At 42.3% G+C, this 19,590-nt stretch overlaps 1 protein-coding gene across 1 annotated transcript in view; it reads left to right on the forward strand.

Annotated features, from left to right (window-relative positions):
- The window catches only part of lrba (LPS-responsive vesicle trafficking, beach and anchor containing), a gene marked incomplete at its 5' end in the record, with an annotated part of 181,654 nt that overhangs the window by 69,452 nt on the left and 92,612 nt on the right, over positions 1–19,590 (forward strand). The window contains 3 exons of the mRNA XM_079220303.1: positions 7,705–7,769; positions 9,860–9,968; positions 18,794–18,960. Coding sequence (XP_079076429.1) covers positions 7,705–7,769; positions 9,860–9,968; positions 18,794–18,960 — 341 coding nt within the window. The remainder of the gene's footprint in view (positions 1–7,704; positions 7,770–9,859; positions 9,969–18,793; positions 18,961–19,590) is intronic.

Here is a 19,590-nt window from a genome sequence, read left to right on the forward strand (position 1 = left end):
CTGAAATTTTAGCCATGCTAGTTTGTGGTTTTGACATTCAGTCCATCACTGAAATACCGTAACACATTTTCAACAGACATTCCTGGTCCCAGGAGGCTGAACCATACTTTGGTGATCCCCTGACTTTTCCTCTTGCGCTTTTAGCAGGTCAATTTTTAACTTATCAAGTGAAAGATCTCAAAACATTCATGTCCCGCTCAGTATGAATTATCATAACTTTGGTGATCTAGTGATCTTTTCATCTAGCGCCACCAGCAAGTCATAGTTTTAATAAGTCAAAAACTATCAACAAATGCCTCTAAAGGTGATGCTGTTCCCATCGGCTTCATCTGTTCTCTGGATTAATTCTAATTAGCTAAAGTTAGCATGCTAACACAGTAAACCATGGTCGTGAACATGGTATAAATTACATGTGAGCCCTTGTGACCGCATTTAGCGCTGTCTTCGTTGAGCCAATAGCATGGCTGTATAGTCTTATGCTGCAGTCATATGGAATCAAACGGCGACCAAAAGCCAGTCATCATTTTAGTGGACGAGAGCAGGAAAGTTGGGTGAGGCTGGCAGAGAGTACCGGCAATGGTAGATTGTGTTGCGCTCCAAAGTTAAGATAATGTATATTCACTTTGTTGCTATCGTCTGCGATGGAATTTACAACTAGATGTTGCATAGTATCCCCTCCAAAAAAATAAAGTGTTTTAAATTTGTCAGAGAAAGCTGCATTATTAGAATAATTACATTATAAACACAAAGTATTGTTATTTAATACATTTTATTACATTCTAGTGGATTAGTAGGGACTTCAGAAGCTGGTAAATACACTATATCTGTTCTAAACAAACAGTATTTTGTTGGGAGCACTGATGCAGATAATCCTTTAATAGTAATTCAATAACATCAATCCTAACCCGCTAATCCAATGAACACACATTATCATATATTCCCAGCCAGTCTCACCAAAGTTAACCTGTTTAACAGATGGGCACTTCTCTCTCCCAGTCAGCGGGGAGAAGGACATTGACTTCCCCAAACACTTGGTTCCTCCTGACCCTTGACCCTCTGACCTCCAGGTTAGAAGTAAGAGTGGCTGAGGCATAGAAGTTTAAACCCCTGCAGTCAGGGAACAGGTCGGGAGTGCACGGTCATCATGCTCCACACAATCAATAACATAATCTGAGAAACGAGGGAACCAGTTGGAAGCTGAGTGGCCCTGGAAATAAGAAACAAAAACGGCAAGATGGACCATTTGCACAGTTGCTTATGTGTGTTTTATTAAGTTTTCACAAGGTACTTGTTTAAAAAATGACGTTGATGAAAGTGCAGTCATTTATATCAGTCAGTGCATTTCTTCATCGTCACCGTCAGTGAGGCTTTGATGGATCAAGAGCAGACCATATTGTGTGAACCACTTGGGAAGAGGAGAGAAGAGAGAGTACTGGCGAGGAATGCGATGAAACCAGGGGACAAAAATACTTTCCCCATCATTTTCCTCACAGTCGGACCCATACCCCACCGTGCAGTTAAACAGGCACACAAGGTTCAAGATCAGTGCAAATCAAAGTGTTTTGTCCCCCCCCCACTCCTCCCTGTTCGCCCTCACCCTGTGCTCGGCTCCAGTGCCCCTTTACAGCCCTGCCACGCGGCTCAGTGTCCCCGCCAACACTCTGGTTCAGAGGATAATATCGTGCTGTATATTCTTTGAAAATGTAGCATCCTATGAGACGTAGAGAAAACACTGCAACACCAACTGGCACTTAATTCTGCTGGCTCCCTACCGTTGCCAACTATGCAGCCAGAGAGGAGGAGGAGGAGGAGGAGGAGGAGGAGGCGGGGTGTGTTGTGTCGGAGGAGGTGGGGGTCAAGGGGGACTTCCTGACAGGAAGTGAAGTCTAGCTGAGAGGAGAGAATCAGACAGGAGACTCCTTAAAAAATGGAGTGGCTTTTAATTTGGCTCCCAGCCGGTTTTACTGTGAGCAGGCTTCAAGTGGCTCTGGACTGGAGGGCCTCAAGTGGCATCAACGGTTGGTTATTTACACCCAACGTATAATCGTGTTTCAAATATATGAATTTCTCTGACAGAGCCCTCTCCACCTGACAGGCACTGTTAATGTAATGTTTTCTTACCTGACAGGTCCCAAGTTATAAGACCTTGGAATGTATTCTTATGTTTCTCCCCCGCTATTCTCTCCGAGCCGTCCTGCTGATAAAATTGTATCCAGGCTCCTTTGCTGGGATCTGGAGTGGAAATAGTCTTCCCTGCATTTTTGATCTGGCAAACGCAAAGCTCAAAACATGGGACGTGATTTACTGTCATTCCTGCTCATACTTCAAGGAACCTACACACAATACAGAGTTGCACAAAGTCCTACTTTAACAACCATTATATTCAATGTCTTTGGGTATTTTGATGGCAATAGGTTGGCATCGTTAAATCGGGTCTCGGTAAGTCTCGGTAGACTGAAGGAATATTTTACATGTTCTATGTGAAAATGATCCTTTGGGGATACATTAATGTTCATTCCAATTAGGTGACTCCTGGTTTTTACCTCCAAGTCATTTCAGGTACAAGAAAATGGCAAAAGCAAGATGGTGTCGGATTCATACCATTATTGAAACATCTGGCTAAAGTTGTATACTTTAAGATTTCTTTTGGGTGGGTTGGAAACCTAGACTTCCTAACCCTAATATCCCAAACCACATTGGACTGCTACTGGCTGATTACATATTTGGCTGCATAGGAACTATATGATTCAGTAAAAAAGATGATGTAACGATGATGTAATTACCTTGAAGTTGGCCCGCTCTGTTTGACCGGCATCTTTATTCATCACATTCTGTCACCCCTGCAAACAGGATGCACATTTTTAATCAATTTACCGTCATCCACTTAGCTTCTTGAGCTGCGCACGCTGCATTCCTGCTGCCAGTGGAATAGCTGGCATATAGCTCGAGAGCTACTTTAGAAAATGGTGAAATAGAACACCAGACGCAGGTGCTATTATACCCAAACATTGAGCTCTAAATGCTTTGATTTCGTTGATTTATGAGCCATTGGTGAGAGCATGTTCAATCTTTTCTTCTGCGTTCTCATCTTAGCCTCAGTATAAATTTCCAGCCGTTTCATTTTGAGACGCATAAAAAAGTAATCTGAACTTGAGCAACTGGCATGAGAGAGGTATTAAGAGACTAACTTTGAGTTAGTGGTTTTGGAAACCAGTCTGTACTGCAGCTCAATGTTGTTTGTGTATTTCGTTTTATTGCAAAGTTATGCGAAATACTCTTGTGTATTAAAACGTCAAGACCTACAGTTCTTGTACAAAAAAAGAAAAGAAAAATGAGGTCCTGATTACAGCAAAAAACAAACCAGGCAGCAGCAAATTAAACTTTTCTCCGGCGTGTTCATGTTTTTCAGGCGGGAGGACATTCTTTGTAACATAGGTCAAGATGTCACAGGAGTCACAGGACTCTGTTTACCGATTGGTTGCGGGTACTCTCCGGCAACTATCCCCAACTTTTTATCCCCAACTTCGCAAAACGACGAGCAAACCGTCCGCAGCTCCCTAGACGCGGCATGGCAGCTTGACGTCGCTGCTCTGCTGGGTTTTTTTGTCGTTAGAACAAAAGAAATCTGTTCCACTCTGAGTGAAGCAGCTGTACGGTGTTTTAAGTTTTCTCGTTCGGCCACATCATTAAAATTCACTGCCATGAAGCCTAAGGGAACAAAATACCAGATTTGTTGCAAGATAAGATTGAAAAATGATTTGATGATAAACTACCGTCATAGGAAATATACTATATACATTTATTTATTCCACTCAAACAAACTTTTCATTGACAGCTCATCAGTGTTGTAACCTGTTTTTGGTTTGTGTGATTGCTGTAAGGGGGTGAGTTTAGGTCCTGTTTTTCACTGTGTTACTGTAAGTGTGAGTTTATGAAGTTCTTTGAGACCCTTCAGTATAAATATTTTGACCTCAGTAAATATTCCCTCAGTTGTGGATTCGATCAGGCAAACACCAATGCGAGTGTCTGTTTTTCTTTAAGCAGATAACATCTGAACACACACACACACGTGCGACTGTTGAGAGCTGGAGATGACACACCGGCGTGAAGTTGTCCACACACACAAACACCCACATGTTGTTGAGACAAAGCAGCATCAACAAACTACTTAACTTCTGCTTTGATCAGTCAGAAGGACGCTGATGAATAACATTTCATAACTTGGTATTTGTTTTTTTCTTACTCATCCGCACACATGGACTCTCTTTTTTTTTTTTTTTTTTTTTTTTTTTTTGGGTCATTGTTGGTATGAGATCGCTTTTCAGAAACATTTGGGTCACACAACTTAAAAAAACAGCTTCCTTGTCTGTTCTGTTTTCCTCTTCCCCCATAAACATTTGATTAAAAATGTCAAGAAATGACACAAACTGTTATTACCATGTCTGATTCGTAGACATTTTTACTTTATGGTAGCCAATGAGAGAATTATTCACATTTTAAGATGTTGAAAATATGTATTTGGTTTCCATCTGCTTGGTCTTGTTACATTATTGTTGTGTGTCACTCTGTAATCAAACTCATGTGTATTTAAATCCATTTGTTCTGGATTTCAAAAGAAGAAAATCGGTAGTTCTCTGCTTTTTAAAAAAAAGATTTTTTTATGTTGCCCGCGCTGCATTGCCACATTTGACATGAGGGTTTATTCTTTTGTCCCCTCTTAAGTTGTATTCCCGTAGCTTTTAAAATCAGCAAATACTCGTGATTATGAGTGATGCCACCGAAAAGCACAACCGACTTATTTATTATTTCGGGAGAACCGAGGCGTTTCTTTCTTCAGTGTTGGAAAATGTTTTCCTTGTGTTGTGGCGAGCCTGATGTTTGAAGGGCGCTTTCTTTGCTCAGGAGGCCTGTGTTTTCTCACTAGTGGTAGTGGTATATTTAGATGTTGATTATGGATAATCAGCTGTAATGACGGAAGCACATGGCGTGTGTGTTTAGACTCAATGCCATCGTCGTGGAACGCAGACCAAACAGAGCTGTCGCATTGACTTCATATCGAGGCGGGCAATTCACACACATGAGAAACAGAACGGTCACAAAACGTAGCCCCCGTCTGGCTGTATTAAACACCGTCACAATTTCCGATCGGGATCAAAGGACAGCCCTCTCTCTCCGTCCTATCATCAGTTAGGAGGTCAGGTTAAAGGTGAGGGGTCACAAATGGCTGCTTGTATCCTCTCATCAGGAGCGCTGTGGTCATGGCCCCGATTGCAGCCATAAAAGCTGTGACACCGCTGACCAGGGCAGCCAAAATCCAATATTCTATCACTGGCCTGTCTCTGTTTCCTTTTTGTCACCGCGAGATGTCCCTCAGATCAGGGTCATTGCTTTTTTTAATTCAACTAGAGGAGCCATTCCTTAGCCCATAATGACACCATTAGTCTTGCTATCACCTTTTGTCTGTCTACAAAATGCCAATGGCCCGCACGTCGTTCGACAAACCTAATTTAGAACCGAAGCCCTTTTCGAGCTGCAGTTGTGCGATAATAATTTAATTTCTGCTGAAGACGCTTTTAGTTTTTGCTTTACATTTTAAGACTCCCTGGTAAAATTCCCAAGCATTTTAAAGAAATCTAAAGGAAATGTAATGTCTCTCGCTTTCTGGTTCTCCAGAGAGGACGACTCTATTTACAGCCTCACTTCCTGTGATGTTTATTTGAAATCCAGAAAGCGCAGTCTGTCCCGGTCTGGGATATCCCCACCGCCACAGGCTAACGCTCATGGTTAATGTCCTTCAACTACAGTCTATGCTTCAACTAGAAGGCCCCAAGGCTGCTCTCACACACTTCCTTTCTTTTCCTTTCTTTTCCTTTCCTAAGCAAGCCTCAGCTTCAAAACCCTCTGCCAGTTCTCAGCTGCAAAACACTGTTTCCACTCCCGAGACCAGACTTTTATTCCCTGTGTGTGCCCTCTTTATTTGGACTGCATTGTAAACACGGTCAATGCCAATCTGGTCCTTCAGGACAAAAAGCAGTTTTGAATTGAGGTTAAGTGTGAGTTTGTTGTCCGCGTGACGCACAGTTGGTTACAGAGTGACGGTGCGCAGGCTTTTCGGAAGTGTGGTTTCCATTGCCTTGGCGCATGATTGGTTCTGATGGTTTTACGTTTGTTGAGCTAAAAGAAAACAACCGTATGGTTTTTGGAAAATAATCACGTGTGTACAAATATGTTTGGATGTGTTTAAAGAAATGCTTGTAAATTGATCTTTCCTTCCTCCTCGTAGCGCTGATATCCTCGTCCCCGTGGGCTCTCGGTTTACTGAAAGGCCAGTCGCTGCGTAAACACAGCGCTTCCTCTATCAGCTCGAGAGACGATGACAGCGACGCGTATGCTTAGATACACGTACACGTTGCGTGGCTTTCACTCGATGGCTGTTTTGCAGCTGAATTAAATTAACTCGATTAACATCTGTCTTCTCTGCACTTTGTTCAAAAGGAGAATTTCTTAGAGTACATTCTTTTTATTTGTCTTTTTACATTTTCTCCACTGTTAAAAATGAATCTAACACATTTATCAACAACTGACTGATTTTAATAAAAGCAGAATAATGTGGAATGTGTGGTGACTTCAAGCTGTGATTATTTTTTTTTTTGTTGTAGTTTAGGGCTCTAACCTGAGGTTTTTCAGGCATATTTCTTCGTCTCCCCCTGAGAGGAAGAAGGGGGAAAAAGCTCTGAGGTTCAGACAGGCCCCATGACCTTGTTGCTTTATTATTCTTTTGACGGTTGTGTTGAAGGTGTTGAAATATTGAACAGAACATGAGAGACGATGACCGCTGAGTTTGCCTTCTCTCGTTGTCCCTCCGAAATGGAGGATTTAAAGTCGCACACGGCTGCGGTTGGATTGTTTAGACTGACACCTTGAACCATAACGCAAGTCAAAGAGGAGGAAATTTGTGTATTTACTTGTGATAAATGTACTCTCAACACAGCTCTGTCACTTTCCACTAGTTTGCCAGCTGATTATGCTGACAAAAGCAGTCGCTGAGGCTTTTTTAGATGATGTTTCATTTGACTTTGGGGACCTGCAGTGGCAGGAAAGCTTATACACTGAGCGTAAACCACTCAGTCACCAGGATGATTTCTGCAGAGTACGTTTATGAATAGTTTGAAGAAGTTTCAAACCGAATTTGACCAATTAATCGATCGATTTCAAAGTAATCTGCAGCTATTTTTAAAATATATAAATCTTTTAGGTAATTATTCAGGCCAAATGGCAAACATTTCCCAGTTTCAGCTCTCAAAAGGTTCCTGCTTTTCTGTTTTATATAATTGTAAACTGAATATATTTGGAGTTTTGACTGTTGATCAATAAAAATAAATGTTAGTGATTTTTAAAAAAAAAAAAAAATTTAAATTTTTTTTAATTTTTTTTATTGGACTGAAACTGGGAAAACTATTTGATTCCTCCCAAAAATAAACTGGGGTATTTCTTTAGTATCTTTTAGACTCAGCTGCCATCACATTTCAATTGTTTTCTTATGATATTTGCCTGTGTGGGGGGAATGCATTGTCACTATTTTAATGTAATCATCTGCATTTGTATTGGATCAGTGATCTACTGGACCATGTGTAAAATGTGCTTTCTGTAAATTGTTAATGGTATTTCAGTGCTGGCGTTGATATTTTGTGTGTTTGCCTGCAGGAATGGCAGAACTCCATACAGAAGAATGCAGGTCTCGCCTTCATCGAGTTGGTCAACGAAGGCAGGTGGGTAACTCTCACATGCTATGTGCTGTTCGCTCTCCTCACAGCGGCACTTCTTCATCATCTTTCCAACCTCTAACCGTCAGCCACTTTCTAATTTCACCATTCCTGGATCACGTCACAGCCCCTCAGGCCCCCCCAAGATCCCTCAGGCCCTTGTGATAGGGTGGCTATTCAAGATCCTGGACAACAATCAATGATCGGGGGGGGCTTGTTAGAAGAGATTGGGAGAGGATGGACGATCCATGAGTTCAAGGCTCCATTCAATACGAGCTCATCCCTCAGGGATTTGGGGAAAGGAGAGGTTAGGTAAAAGGTGACGGGCTCTGATCGCTGGTTCCTCTGTGACACTTGGGAAATCGCTCTTGATTTCCTGCTGTCCCTCTGTCAGTTTATGGCTTTCTGGTTGAGCCTTTATCTGCCTGTACTCATCTCTTCTGTTGTCCGCTGCCTTTTATTTTTTTGTCTTATTTTTTTCAATTAGCCCGACAAATGAGTCTCCCAATCTCTTCCTAATAAGATGCTCTCATCCCCACATCACTTCCTCTTCTTAGTCTTAAACTCATCAATTTCAGATTTAGAGAGCCCCTTCTTCCATTATTGATCCTCTGCTTTTAGAATCGTCAGAGGCTAATCCACAGTAATGCTAATGAGACGAGCAATGTACTGCAGTCCTACGAGTTCTTTGTTGAGCACAGGATTTGTACACTTTCACAACCATAACTCAAGTCGGGGTTAAACGTGAAAGTTCAGTATGCTAATGTGTGTCTGGCCTGTCTCTTTGTTGGTCATTTATACATGATTACAACAGGATTAGCTGAAATAACCTACCAATTCCAACTGGTCATCATTTTATTTGATTAAATCCAGATTGTTTGCTATACGCAACTGTCAATCCTGATTAGGTTTTGTGTAATTCCATGTTTTTTTCTTTTCTGTGGAAAGAAAGTAGATAAAACGGGGTTCGACAGTGGATTTGGTGTGCAGGAGAATGTTACAAATGTTTTTTTGGTGGAGATTAATTCTGCACTATCAGACCTAGAGAAAACACTGGCACTCCTGCTATAGCTATTGTAGCTAGGAACAGTGAAGTGGGTCACATTAGTTTAATTGATTATATCATTGGGGAACTACTGAATAAAAATGAATATAATTATGGGAATAGTTTTTCTTGACACTTTGGTATGACGGTCAACCAGGTATTAAATGGTATTCTATGTGGTAGTTAAAGTATTGAATGTAGCTGTTTTATTTTCATAATGTTTTCAGAGATGTCTGTTTTGTCCATATGTACAGTCTTGAGCACAGAGCGCCATAAAGAAGGGCAGTGGCTTGGTTATTGATAGCGGGGCCTCGACAGGGCCAGAGAGGCGGCAGAGGCCCCAGCACCTCCGCTCCCCTGCTGCCCTGTGCTGAAACAGCAGTCTTAGGTTACAGTCATCCTCTGGTCCATAAACCCCCTCCCCACAGTCAATCCCAGCCTACGCCCCCCCTCTGGCCCCTGGTCTGTTATTGTTCCACTTTGCACAGTCCTGACCTTTAGGGCTGCAGAGAGGTTTCTTACACACACACACACACACACACACACACACACACACACACACACACACACACACACACACACACACACACACACACACACACACACACACACACACACGAAACATGCATGTTTCATCAAGGCTGATAAGAAGAGGGAGGTAGTCTACACATGTTGCAACATGGGGAGAGATCCTCCCTCTTGTCAGATGCATATCATTAACAAATCAATTAGCACCTGCACCGCAGTTAAAGGATCTATCTGGTTTGGTTTTTGTTTCCAAATTAGATTTTCTGCTTATTTTGCACGGCTCTGTTCCAGCATTTTCTGGATATTACATGGCTGTTCATTCTCTTCGACCCCAGATATCATAGTGTTAAACAGATGTTTTAAGTATTCTGAAGCTCAAGATTTTATGATATTGCTAAGCAGCAATCTGACATTTTCCCCTCTGACTGATAAAAATGTACTTCCATATACCTTTTTTTTTAAATAATTTTAAATACATGATGTAGTATTCCAGTAAGCTGATGTCCATCTGCCCTCTCCCTAGGCTGCTGAGCCACACCATGAAGGACCACCTGGTTCGTGTGGCTAATGAAGCTGAATTTATCCTGAGCCGACAGAGAGCTGAAGACATCCATAAACATGCAGAGTTTGAGGTGAGAAGCTGCACGGTCACACAATTTATTATGTAAGCGTCAAGCGAACCACATAGGCATCAGGTGTAGAACAATTTTAAGGTCTATCCAAAACATAATGATGTTAGCGATGTGGGATTGCAGCCTGCTGTCGCACATTTTGACACAAATGGAAGCTATATTCTGCAACATAAAGCGTACATCTGTAACTTTTCAAGCATGAAGTGTTGCATTCGTGAAGGTTTTTTACTGTATTGGTGGTATCCAGTCGGTGTGACCAGGCAATCAGATTGCATAAAAGATGATTTTCTGAAGTGAGTAAATTGGAATGAATGTGCGAGCTGACAAATCTCATCAGCATTTCTCAATAGAAGAGTGTCCAAAACCTGTTTTCCCACACTCTTTCATACAGATTTATTCAAAGATATATCAATAAAGAATGACAGATTTAAACTTTAATTGTAGGTTGGAAGAATGAAGGATGATAAGGCGGGTGAAGGATTCCAGTGCAGACTCTTTTTTTTTTTTTTTTTTTCTGTACCAAGAAAGAAATGTTAACCAAACACAATCTGTCATACCACATTTCCTCCTGTGAGATCACAGGAGCTCGAGGCTTGCTAAGCTCGGACAATAAAGTCCAGTTGTAGCTTAAGGCCCATTGCACTAAGACTCCTTTGATAGATATGTTTAATAGTTTGATATTCCCACTGTATGCTTTGTCAGTGAATATATATTTAATGAAAACACGGAAGGGAGAGCACAGTGGATCTGATCCAACGACTACTCAGAACTTGTCCATCAAGCTTGAAGATCTGTCACAGCAAAACTAGAGGGTAAATGTTTGCTTTAAACGTGTGCTAATCGTGAACAAACACACAGACTTGCGTACACACTGGAGAGGTTTGAGGCTGGTGATCAAGCTTGGCACGTATCGCTAACCAAACATTGTGTAGTGTTAATTTATCCTCGTGCCTCTCCGTCTAACTCGCCCTCCTCTTCCTACCAGTTCTCAGCACAAATGTTGCCATTCAGCTGCCGGGCCAACCCCATCCTGACCCATGGGCACCCTTAGTTGCCCGTTTCCCAGTTCACCTCATGCTTTCTAGATCTCACCAAAATCATTTCCTGCTGAGATCCTGTCCATTATACTCCCGCTGGGGGTGTATTTTGCCCGTGACAGGAATATGGCATCCTCCCCTCTCCTCCATCCCTCCCTCCCCTCATTTCTCAAGAACCCAACAGCACTAAAAATCCGCAGACAGACCTGAGAGGTGCTGGCCTGAAGGGCTGACTGTGTGTAAACCCACCGCCTCAGCCCTGGGCCCCCACTTTGCAGTAAAATGTGATGTTTTTTTTTTTTACGGTTCAATGAAGGGTCTCTCTGACTTTCGGGTAACGTAAAATCCCTCAAGAGTGCTGGAAGTCAATGAGAGGGGTGGGGGCACAACTCCTGCACATCAAAGTTTTGTCTACGATTGCCATGTTTTGCTCTTTCTTTGATAGGCGGCTTTTCTGTGTAATTGTCATTCTGTTCTTGTGAAGCCTTATTACTCACTCTGCTCCGGGAGTCAGTCATTTGCACACATTATCTCCACATGATCTCCACTTGCCACTATCAAAACAGACTGGTGGAGCATGATTATATTCTACTAGGTTGTTACGGCAGTTGTTTTATCCATACTGCATACTTTATGAAAAGGTGTACAGTCTTTGTGGTCTTGCACAAGCGTATGTATGTATGTATGTATGTATGTATGTATGTATGCATGCAGTGGCAGCAGAGAAATGGCTCAGGGTATGTTTTGTGACTGGCAGCAAGTCTGCAAAAATACAAATGAGCCCTGCGCTGCCTTGGATGGTTCTCCATTTCTCAAACTCCCAGGCATTAGTCCCTGATTCCTAACCTGGCATGCAGTAGTTTGGCATTGCACAGAACAACCTGGCTGTCCCTTTGTTCTTCAAATCCAACTGACTGTTCAGCTTTTTGTTGTTGTTTTCAGTCCCGTTTGTGTGTTTTACCAGATTTCTCAGAGCAGAATCTTCTGTACAAATGATGCTAAAAGTAATTTATGTCTAGATACCAGGAGTTGGACATAACAATAAGCTATTTAACTAACATAATTCCAGTCCTGTTATTACATAAACCTTTCGCAAATGTACAGTCATTTATCTGATTACAAGCGTGCATGAAAACATGACAAAAAAAAAAGTCTTTGATGCTTATTTGGTCAGAGTGCAAAGGACAGGAACCAAGGATGTAGACTTTCTACAGTCATATGTATTAAATAAAGAGATTGTGCGTATAGCAGCGCAATACTGTGTGTAGTGTTATCAGTTCAGGGATTGTTAATTCCAAATGAAGTACCGCTATCAGTCCCATGAAATGTCACTCAATTGACTTCAAATCCACAACAAATGGAAAGCCATAACTTTTGTTTAGTTGTATTTTGCTATAGTCATTGGGAACTCACTCTCGCTTTGCAGCCTTCCAGCCGGCCTTAATCAGATACCGGCACAGCTCGTCCCAAACTATGTTTCACAATTGAATTCCCCTTAAATGCAGTTGCTCCTCTGTGACCTCTGAGAAGAAGTGAAGCCCTGATAAGTCTTGCTCTGATATTGCTGTATTGATTTTTGCCTCCATACAAGCTCTGCTTGAGCCTGCTAGAGCCAACGGTTTCATTTTGCACTGCCACAATAAAAATAACAGGCCAATGAAACATCCCCCCTGAGAGCGGGGGTGGATGGTTTATGAAATAATTTTCAGCTGTTTCGCAGGTTTTTTTTTTAAGATGTTGTCCCTTTTGTATTGTGTTGGCGTGACACTAAAGGTTGGTTATTATTTTGTGAGAAAGAAACCTCCAAGCAGGCCTCCAAAATGACTCACTTTTGATATTGTGTTACACTGGAAGTGTGGAGTTCTGCTCAGTCATTGCCAGAACATAATCTGCCTCACTATACTGTTCTGCATTTTAAGAGCTCATGCTCTAGTTCCACAGCCGCAGCAATACCAAGGCACCAGAAAAGAGAATGGTTCAATACATAAAAACAAATTTATGTTTGCTCCTTGTCAGAGTTCATATCCTTTTGAAGGCAGTGATGGAGGATTTAGATACCCGTTTGCCTCAGAGACGTAACGTATGCCTTCTCTCTCCCTTTCTCACTCGCACTCTCAGTGGCTCTCTATGGGACAGAATTGAGTTATCTTTAGCCCTGAGAGTAAGTTATTACACTGGGCTTAGGGTGAAACAGATGAAGATAACTAGGGGGAAATCCAATTACCTTTTAGGGTTCTCTATCTAAAAGGATCCTTAATGTGAAGGAGATCTGCGGATCGGATGCTGCTGCCCAGCACAGCAAATGATAGACTCTGATATCTTCCAGAGGAGCAGGAAAGAGTGGGGAGCCCAAGAGATAGAAAGGAGGAGAGAGAAATCGAACTCTTTCTTTTTATGGGGCTGTTCATTAGGGATGAAATGTGGTGGGCTCAGAGGCACAAGGGCAGATAAGAAGGTCCAGATAGGGGAGAGTGAGCAAGACCCAAGTCATTTCTATTCTTTCTTACCCTTCCCTTCTACTCAGTCTTTTTATTTATTTATATATATAGATATTTATTTATTTATTTTTGTGACCCCCTTGATTCATCTTCTGCTGTTATATGGAGTAATTGAATTGACTGAGAGATCCTGTGAAAGCCAGACGATAGCGGCTAATTAGTGCTTGGCGTCATTGTCCTCCCTCGGCTGAGCTTGTAAAACGATCTGCTGCTTTCCCCACATTAATGACATTAGCATTGAGCTGATGCTCATTATGTTGTATTATCATAGCAGTGGTCTCTGGAAACGTGTGCATCACAGGGCTTTTCACAGAGAGAGCCTGGGATGCACTTTAATAGTATTTTGTAATGTAATTGTGATGTACTGTCATAGATTAAGTTAGATCCAGAGCTGACCCAACCTGAGCCATCTCCATTTCTTTTAAACCGGCAGGCTGATCAGTATATTGATTCCACAAAAACCTGAGGTTTAGTTTTATTGTTCCAGAAGCAATCTGCTGATCAAAAGTTACTCAAACACACACAGAAAGAGAGCCACAACTCCCAAAGGCTATTTTACACCACATCCTCCACAGCGGTCCGACTGATGGCTGCCACCAACTATAGCTGGCTGTCATGTAGTTGTCGCAACTGTAATGTAGCATGTCAGCAGGGCTGGAGGCCCGGGCACCTTGTTATGGGCAAAACTAATGTCAAAAGAATGAGGGGCAAAAAAAAAAAATCAGAACATGTCTATAATTGTGATAGTATTTTGGTGCAACCATCAGGATATGGATTAATTTCATAAAGAGGCGAACAAAAAGCTCCTCAAGACTGGACGGCAGTAGCTCTTGTAAAACACAACGCTGACTTTATTGTCAAAAATGTAAAGCAAGTTGGCATCTTTCAGCATGGCTGTCTGTCCCTTCTTGGTAGATGTTTTTATTTTGTATATGTTACTGTAAAACATGGACTGTTTCACTGAAGACAGCAGGAGGTAAAACAGGAGAAGTGGGTTCCACAAGACTGTTTGGGAACCGTAGTCTCGATCCTGCTGAATTCACCGCGTTAGAGTCCCTTTTTTTAAGCAGGGAATGTTCTCGTTTATTTCTTCCATGAGTAGCTGAAGGTGAAGGCTTGCATCTCTGAATACAAATCTTTTGCAATGGTTTTCTACATGCAAGAAACTTGAGTGTTTACTGCTTTAATTTCATACTGTTGATAAGAATGTGTTTTCAAATTCCGCCTGAGCTCAGCGCCGCGCTGCTATACGCTGTAGCTGTGTTTTCAGGCAACGGCCAATCCAGACGACCGTGTATTTCTCATCCGGTTGCGTCCTCTCTTCATTTGACTATTTTTCACCTCCAGACGACATGAGCGATCTTTCTCGCGGCATGACCTTGAAGCCGAGCTGGAGTCATCGCGAAAAGATGGCAGCAACGCAGACTGATGTGGCGTTAGAGCAGGGTGCGTTTTTGCAGAGACGAGCGGTTTCTGGGTAAAAGAGATGAAGAGGCTGCCAGTTGAGCATGGTGACCAGTCCATTACAGAACAGCCACAGACTGTGAGGGGAGGAGCAGGAGGAGGAGACAGATACTTTGATGAGTGTTGCGCCTGCGTTAACCTTGATGGCCGCTAGCAATGTGCCGGAGCCAGCAGAGAGGGATCTGTTTCAACGGGATTAGATTATTTTTTTTTCCCCCTCCTGTGCTCCAAGAGAAGAAGAAAAAAATCAATACTTGGGAGCACGGCATGACAGGGGCATCATTTCAGAATTGAAGTGGCTGTCAGGCATTGTCATTTGGTGACTTTTGTTCGCCATTGTACTTTTAAGCCCTCATTTTTCTCCCCCTCCTCTTCCTTTCACTCGTTTCTTCCCTAGCCCATTGTCTGTATTCCCCTGGTGACATTTTATGTTGCAATTTGAAAACTAGAGGCCAAGAGATCAAGTGCAAGGGAATCTCTTTGAAACCAATTGGTAGACTGGTTCAGCATCTACTTTTGTTTTCCGACCCCATCCTCCTTTCTCATTTCACCGTCTTGTCTCCCTAGACCTCCATTGTGATCCAGGAGGAATTTATTTGTACTATATTTGCATTCTTTGATACGAGACAAGGACGAGCCTGATGTCTCGCCTTCCTCTGGACAGTTTCTCTGCCCGTTTGTAAATGAAACCCTCTGGGAGTGCTTGTCGACGGATGTGAGAAATTGGAGATTCTCGCAGAGCAATAGCCCAGCCTTGGAGAGTGTGCAGCCCTGATGTGCCACCAGTGTCAAGAGATTGCAAATCAAGCGCTTTAATAACATCTCTGCTGGTTTTGTTTCTTCCTCCTGTTCCCCGACAGAACCCTGAGACCCCGGTTCTGTCAGTCGGCGCGCGTTGAAGGCTCACTGTGTGCAGGAACACCGCTGGACCTTTTTTTCTGTCACTCTAATTGATAAACATAGGGCTGATATCTTGTAATGAGCCTCCATTCTCCAGCCTATTATACTGGTTAACCCTCTCGACCCAGCGAGGGACAAAAGGAGGGGAGTCGAGGCATCATCTGACAACAACTACAGCATTCAGATAAGGCTGACACTGTTGCAGCACCACCACTGTGAAACTCATCCCTTCCCTCTGCTTATTATTTGTAGAATCGCCGCGGCAAAAAAAAAAACACGAGCGCTTGGCAGTGATAACCACAGCAACAATTTTCTAACATCAAAATATCTGATGCGTTTCATTCTCGGGCTCCGAAAGAGGCTCGGTAATGCGATTAACAGTCACACGTTTCAAAGCGTTGTGTCTGGATGTGCGTGTCACCATCTTCTTCATGATGGGATTTTTTTCGAGATGATTACTGTTCCTTCCACTCCCCAGTCACTTCCCCCAGCAACCCCATTCCCTCCCCGAACTCCGACACACATCCATAGTTATTTACTTGAACTGTTGATGAATTGTGGGAGACACGACTCAGTGTAATTGACTCGATTAATGCCAGCCATTATCATTTCGTCTTCACCAAGCTGTCTCCTCCGGCCGAGCCCGGCACTCACGCTGGGCGACCCTGTCAGCCGGGCCATGTAATGGAAGGTGCTGCCCATGATTACAGTGTCGCAAGTCATAACGGTCTCACTGCCAGCGAGTTGCGCCCCGGTGGCTGTCTGGGTAGGAAGTTACCAGAGGCACGGAGTCTGCCATCCCTTTTCTTCAGCTGCACTCTTTTAACTTTGTAAATGGAAGCGCTTGTCTCCCAGCGTGTCTCTTTATGGTGGTTTTCTTTGACAAAATATGCCCACTGACCGCTTTAGTCACTCCAAAAAGAAAAGAAAAAAAGGCATGTTTCTAATTGCAAATAGGAACAGATACTTTTAATGTATTTCTTATGTTTCCTCGGCATTCCTTGAACGGAAAGAAAGAACTGTTTGTTTTGAAAATACCCAAAAAGCTCCTTTCTAGTTTCTAACCCTTTATCCTGTCAGCGGACCTGGAGAGAAGCGAATGCAGGATAGTGCCAACTGTGAGATTTAGTTATTCGCTTTAACCCTCATAATAACATAACATAATAAGTCCTTCATAATACCCCGGCGCACTCTCTGACTTCACATCTACGGAATGACCCCGGGAATTAACGGTGACTTGTCTTTTCCACTTACGAGCAAACCCGACGTTGGGTTTTAATGGCACAACTGGTGTGTTCAGCTTTTTTGGTTGTTATTTTAAGGGTGAGTCTGTGAATTTCGCCTTTTCTGCTGTAGTCGACTTTGGCTTCGGATATGAGAAAATCCCATTACAGCATGGCGGGTTTGGGTGTTTGGGCAGGCTCAACACACAGGTGATGAAGTGTTTGTTTATGGTTATGAGTTTGAACCCAGCACTGTTGATTAGTACTGCAGACTTTACATGTCTCAGACAGGGGCAGATGGAAATAGACTTCATAGGCTTACTAATATGTTTAAAGGACGGAAATCCACATATCCATTTATTTTGGCAAAATTGATAATTTTTACATTAATTTATACATATAAGTGTTTCTTTTTTTAATGGACAAATAGTTTTCTGTTTAAAGTTTAACAGATGCAATTATAAAATGCTTGGCGTAGCTAGAATTGTAGCTTTTAAAACACTATCCTCTTATTCCCTTTCTTTGGTCCAGCCTTTCACTTGCCCCAATTCCTGCTTGCCTTCAGTACCACTGATCAAGATTAATGGACATGCGACACACACACACACACACACACACACACACACGCACACGCGCACGCGCACAGCAAGGCAAAGCATTCTCTGGTTGAAAATGTGAAACCCTTACTGAAATGTCCTTTTCCGTACTCCCTTTATTTAGCCGTTTCCCAGGTCACCGTGCTGGAAGGTCAAGGCCCACATTAATGCCACACAAAGAGACATAGATTGATAATTAAGGCCCAGTGGCCTGCAGGAAAGCCCCTCTAATTTGATTTATACCTATAGATTTTCTGTCAGATATGAAATGTTGTCGTTCAAATTGAAGAGGAGGACCCATTATAAAGCGCTTTACTGGTAACTTTGGGAAAGCAGGTTGCACTTGTTCAGCCATGCATCTGGGCTAATGCCAATGGGTTATTTTAAGGTTAATTTGATAAGAACATTAATATACAACTGAAGACCCATTAATAATCAAATGAGCTTTTGTTCTTCATGCTGCAACTGTTCTGAGAGCATGAAGAGGAAAATATAAATGCACCAACACAAGCCTCATGTGAATTTCCAGCTGTTACTATACATAGCAGGTTTTTATTCTTTTTCTCCCTGTCCCTTTTAATACGAATTTAACTTTGAAACAATACTTTCAAAGCTATGAGCGCAACGTGAGTTTGAAATTTATTCTAAAGCAGATGGAAATCAAAACACTGTTTCAAATTATAGCAGTTATTTTCAGACGGTGTTTTACTTTTCCCATCGCCGCAGAGTTCAAAGGCCCATTCTGATAACAAATTCCGACAGAGAAAAATGTCCTCCCTGTGCATTGTGGGTATGTGATTTGGTGTGCCGGAGGGCATTAGTAAATGCGTGTCCACTGTTATTAATCAACATGACATGAGGACAGAAATGACCCCATGATTTTCATTTGGTTGGACTCAGACTGGAGTTTCTATATGTGTCTGCATTGTATCATTACTATAGAACGCTTTTTCCCACATATGTTCCACAAGTTACGAGCACACATTGTAATGTACATGTCATATAAATTCAGTCTCTTGACACATTTGTGCACCTCTTTGCAATGTACGCGCTCGTGATGCCTTCACTTACGGTATGTATAATGCACCGTTTCTGTCTCGTTCCTAGTCGAACTGCGCTCAGTACGCAGCGGAGAAGCGAGACGAGGAGAAGATGTGCGACCACCTGATCCGAGCGGCCAAGTACCGCGATCACATGACCGCCACACAGCTCATCCAGAAGATAGTCAACATCCTGACTGACAAACATGGAGCCTGGGGAAGCTCTTCCAAAAGGTAAAACACAAGTCTCAAAGCAAAGCTCATTCTGGAAGTTTTTACATTGTTGTCATTTTCCTTTCAAGTAAGATTGTTATTAAACTTTACTTTGTAAAATATTTTAGAATTTAGTGTAATGGCGGAAGAAAAACACACACACACACGCATAATCAAACATTTAATGTTTTTTTGTAAATGTAAAAAAAAAAAGACAAATCCTTTTGTTTCTCCATTTTATCACAATTATATTTTGTTCCCCATACGCAAGGGTATTTTAGAGGCTAAGTGAGCCTTGCAGAGAAACCCCTTTAATCAAGAGGATGCACCTGTTTAGTTTTTTTTCATGAACCGTGTTCAAAGCACGTCATTTCTCTCAGCCTTGAAATTATTCAAACCACTGTAATGGTTTTAATCTCATCATAATCTTTCTCATCCCCCGATACTCATGGCTTTGATTAAATTAGATTTGCAAAGGTGAAAACGTCAGCTGTGGGTTGAATGATGCATTGACTGGAGAGAGAGATGAAAGCCATTTAAACAGCTCCGCTCCCATTAAGAACAGAGGGAACCCTATCCTCCGTGTTTGTTTCGCCAAATAGGCAGCAGAATCCAATGCAGCTATTCCCTAATGATGGCTGTTTGTGCAGG

The sequence above is a fragment of the Taurulus bubalis genome (genome assembly GCF_910589615.1).
Source record: "Taurulus bubalis genome assembly, chromosome: 6".
NCBI lineage: Eukaryota > Metazoa > Chordata > Actinopteri > Perciformes > Cottidae > Taurulus > Taurulus bubalis.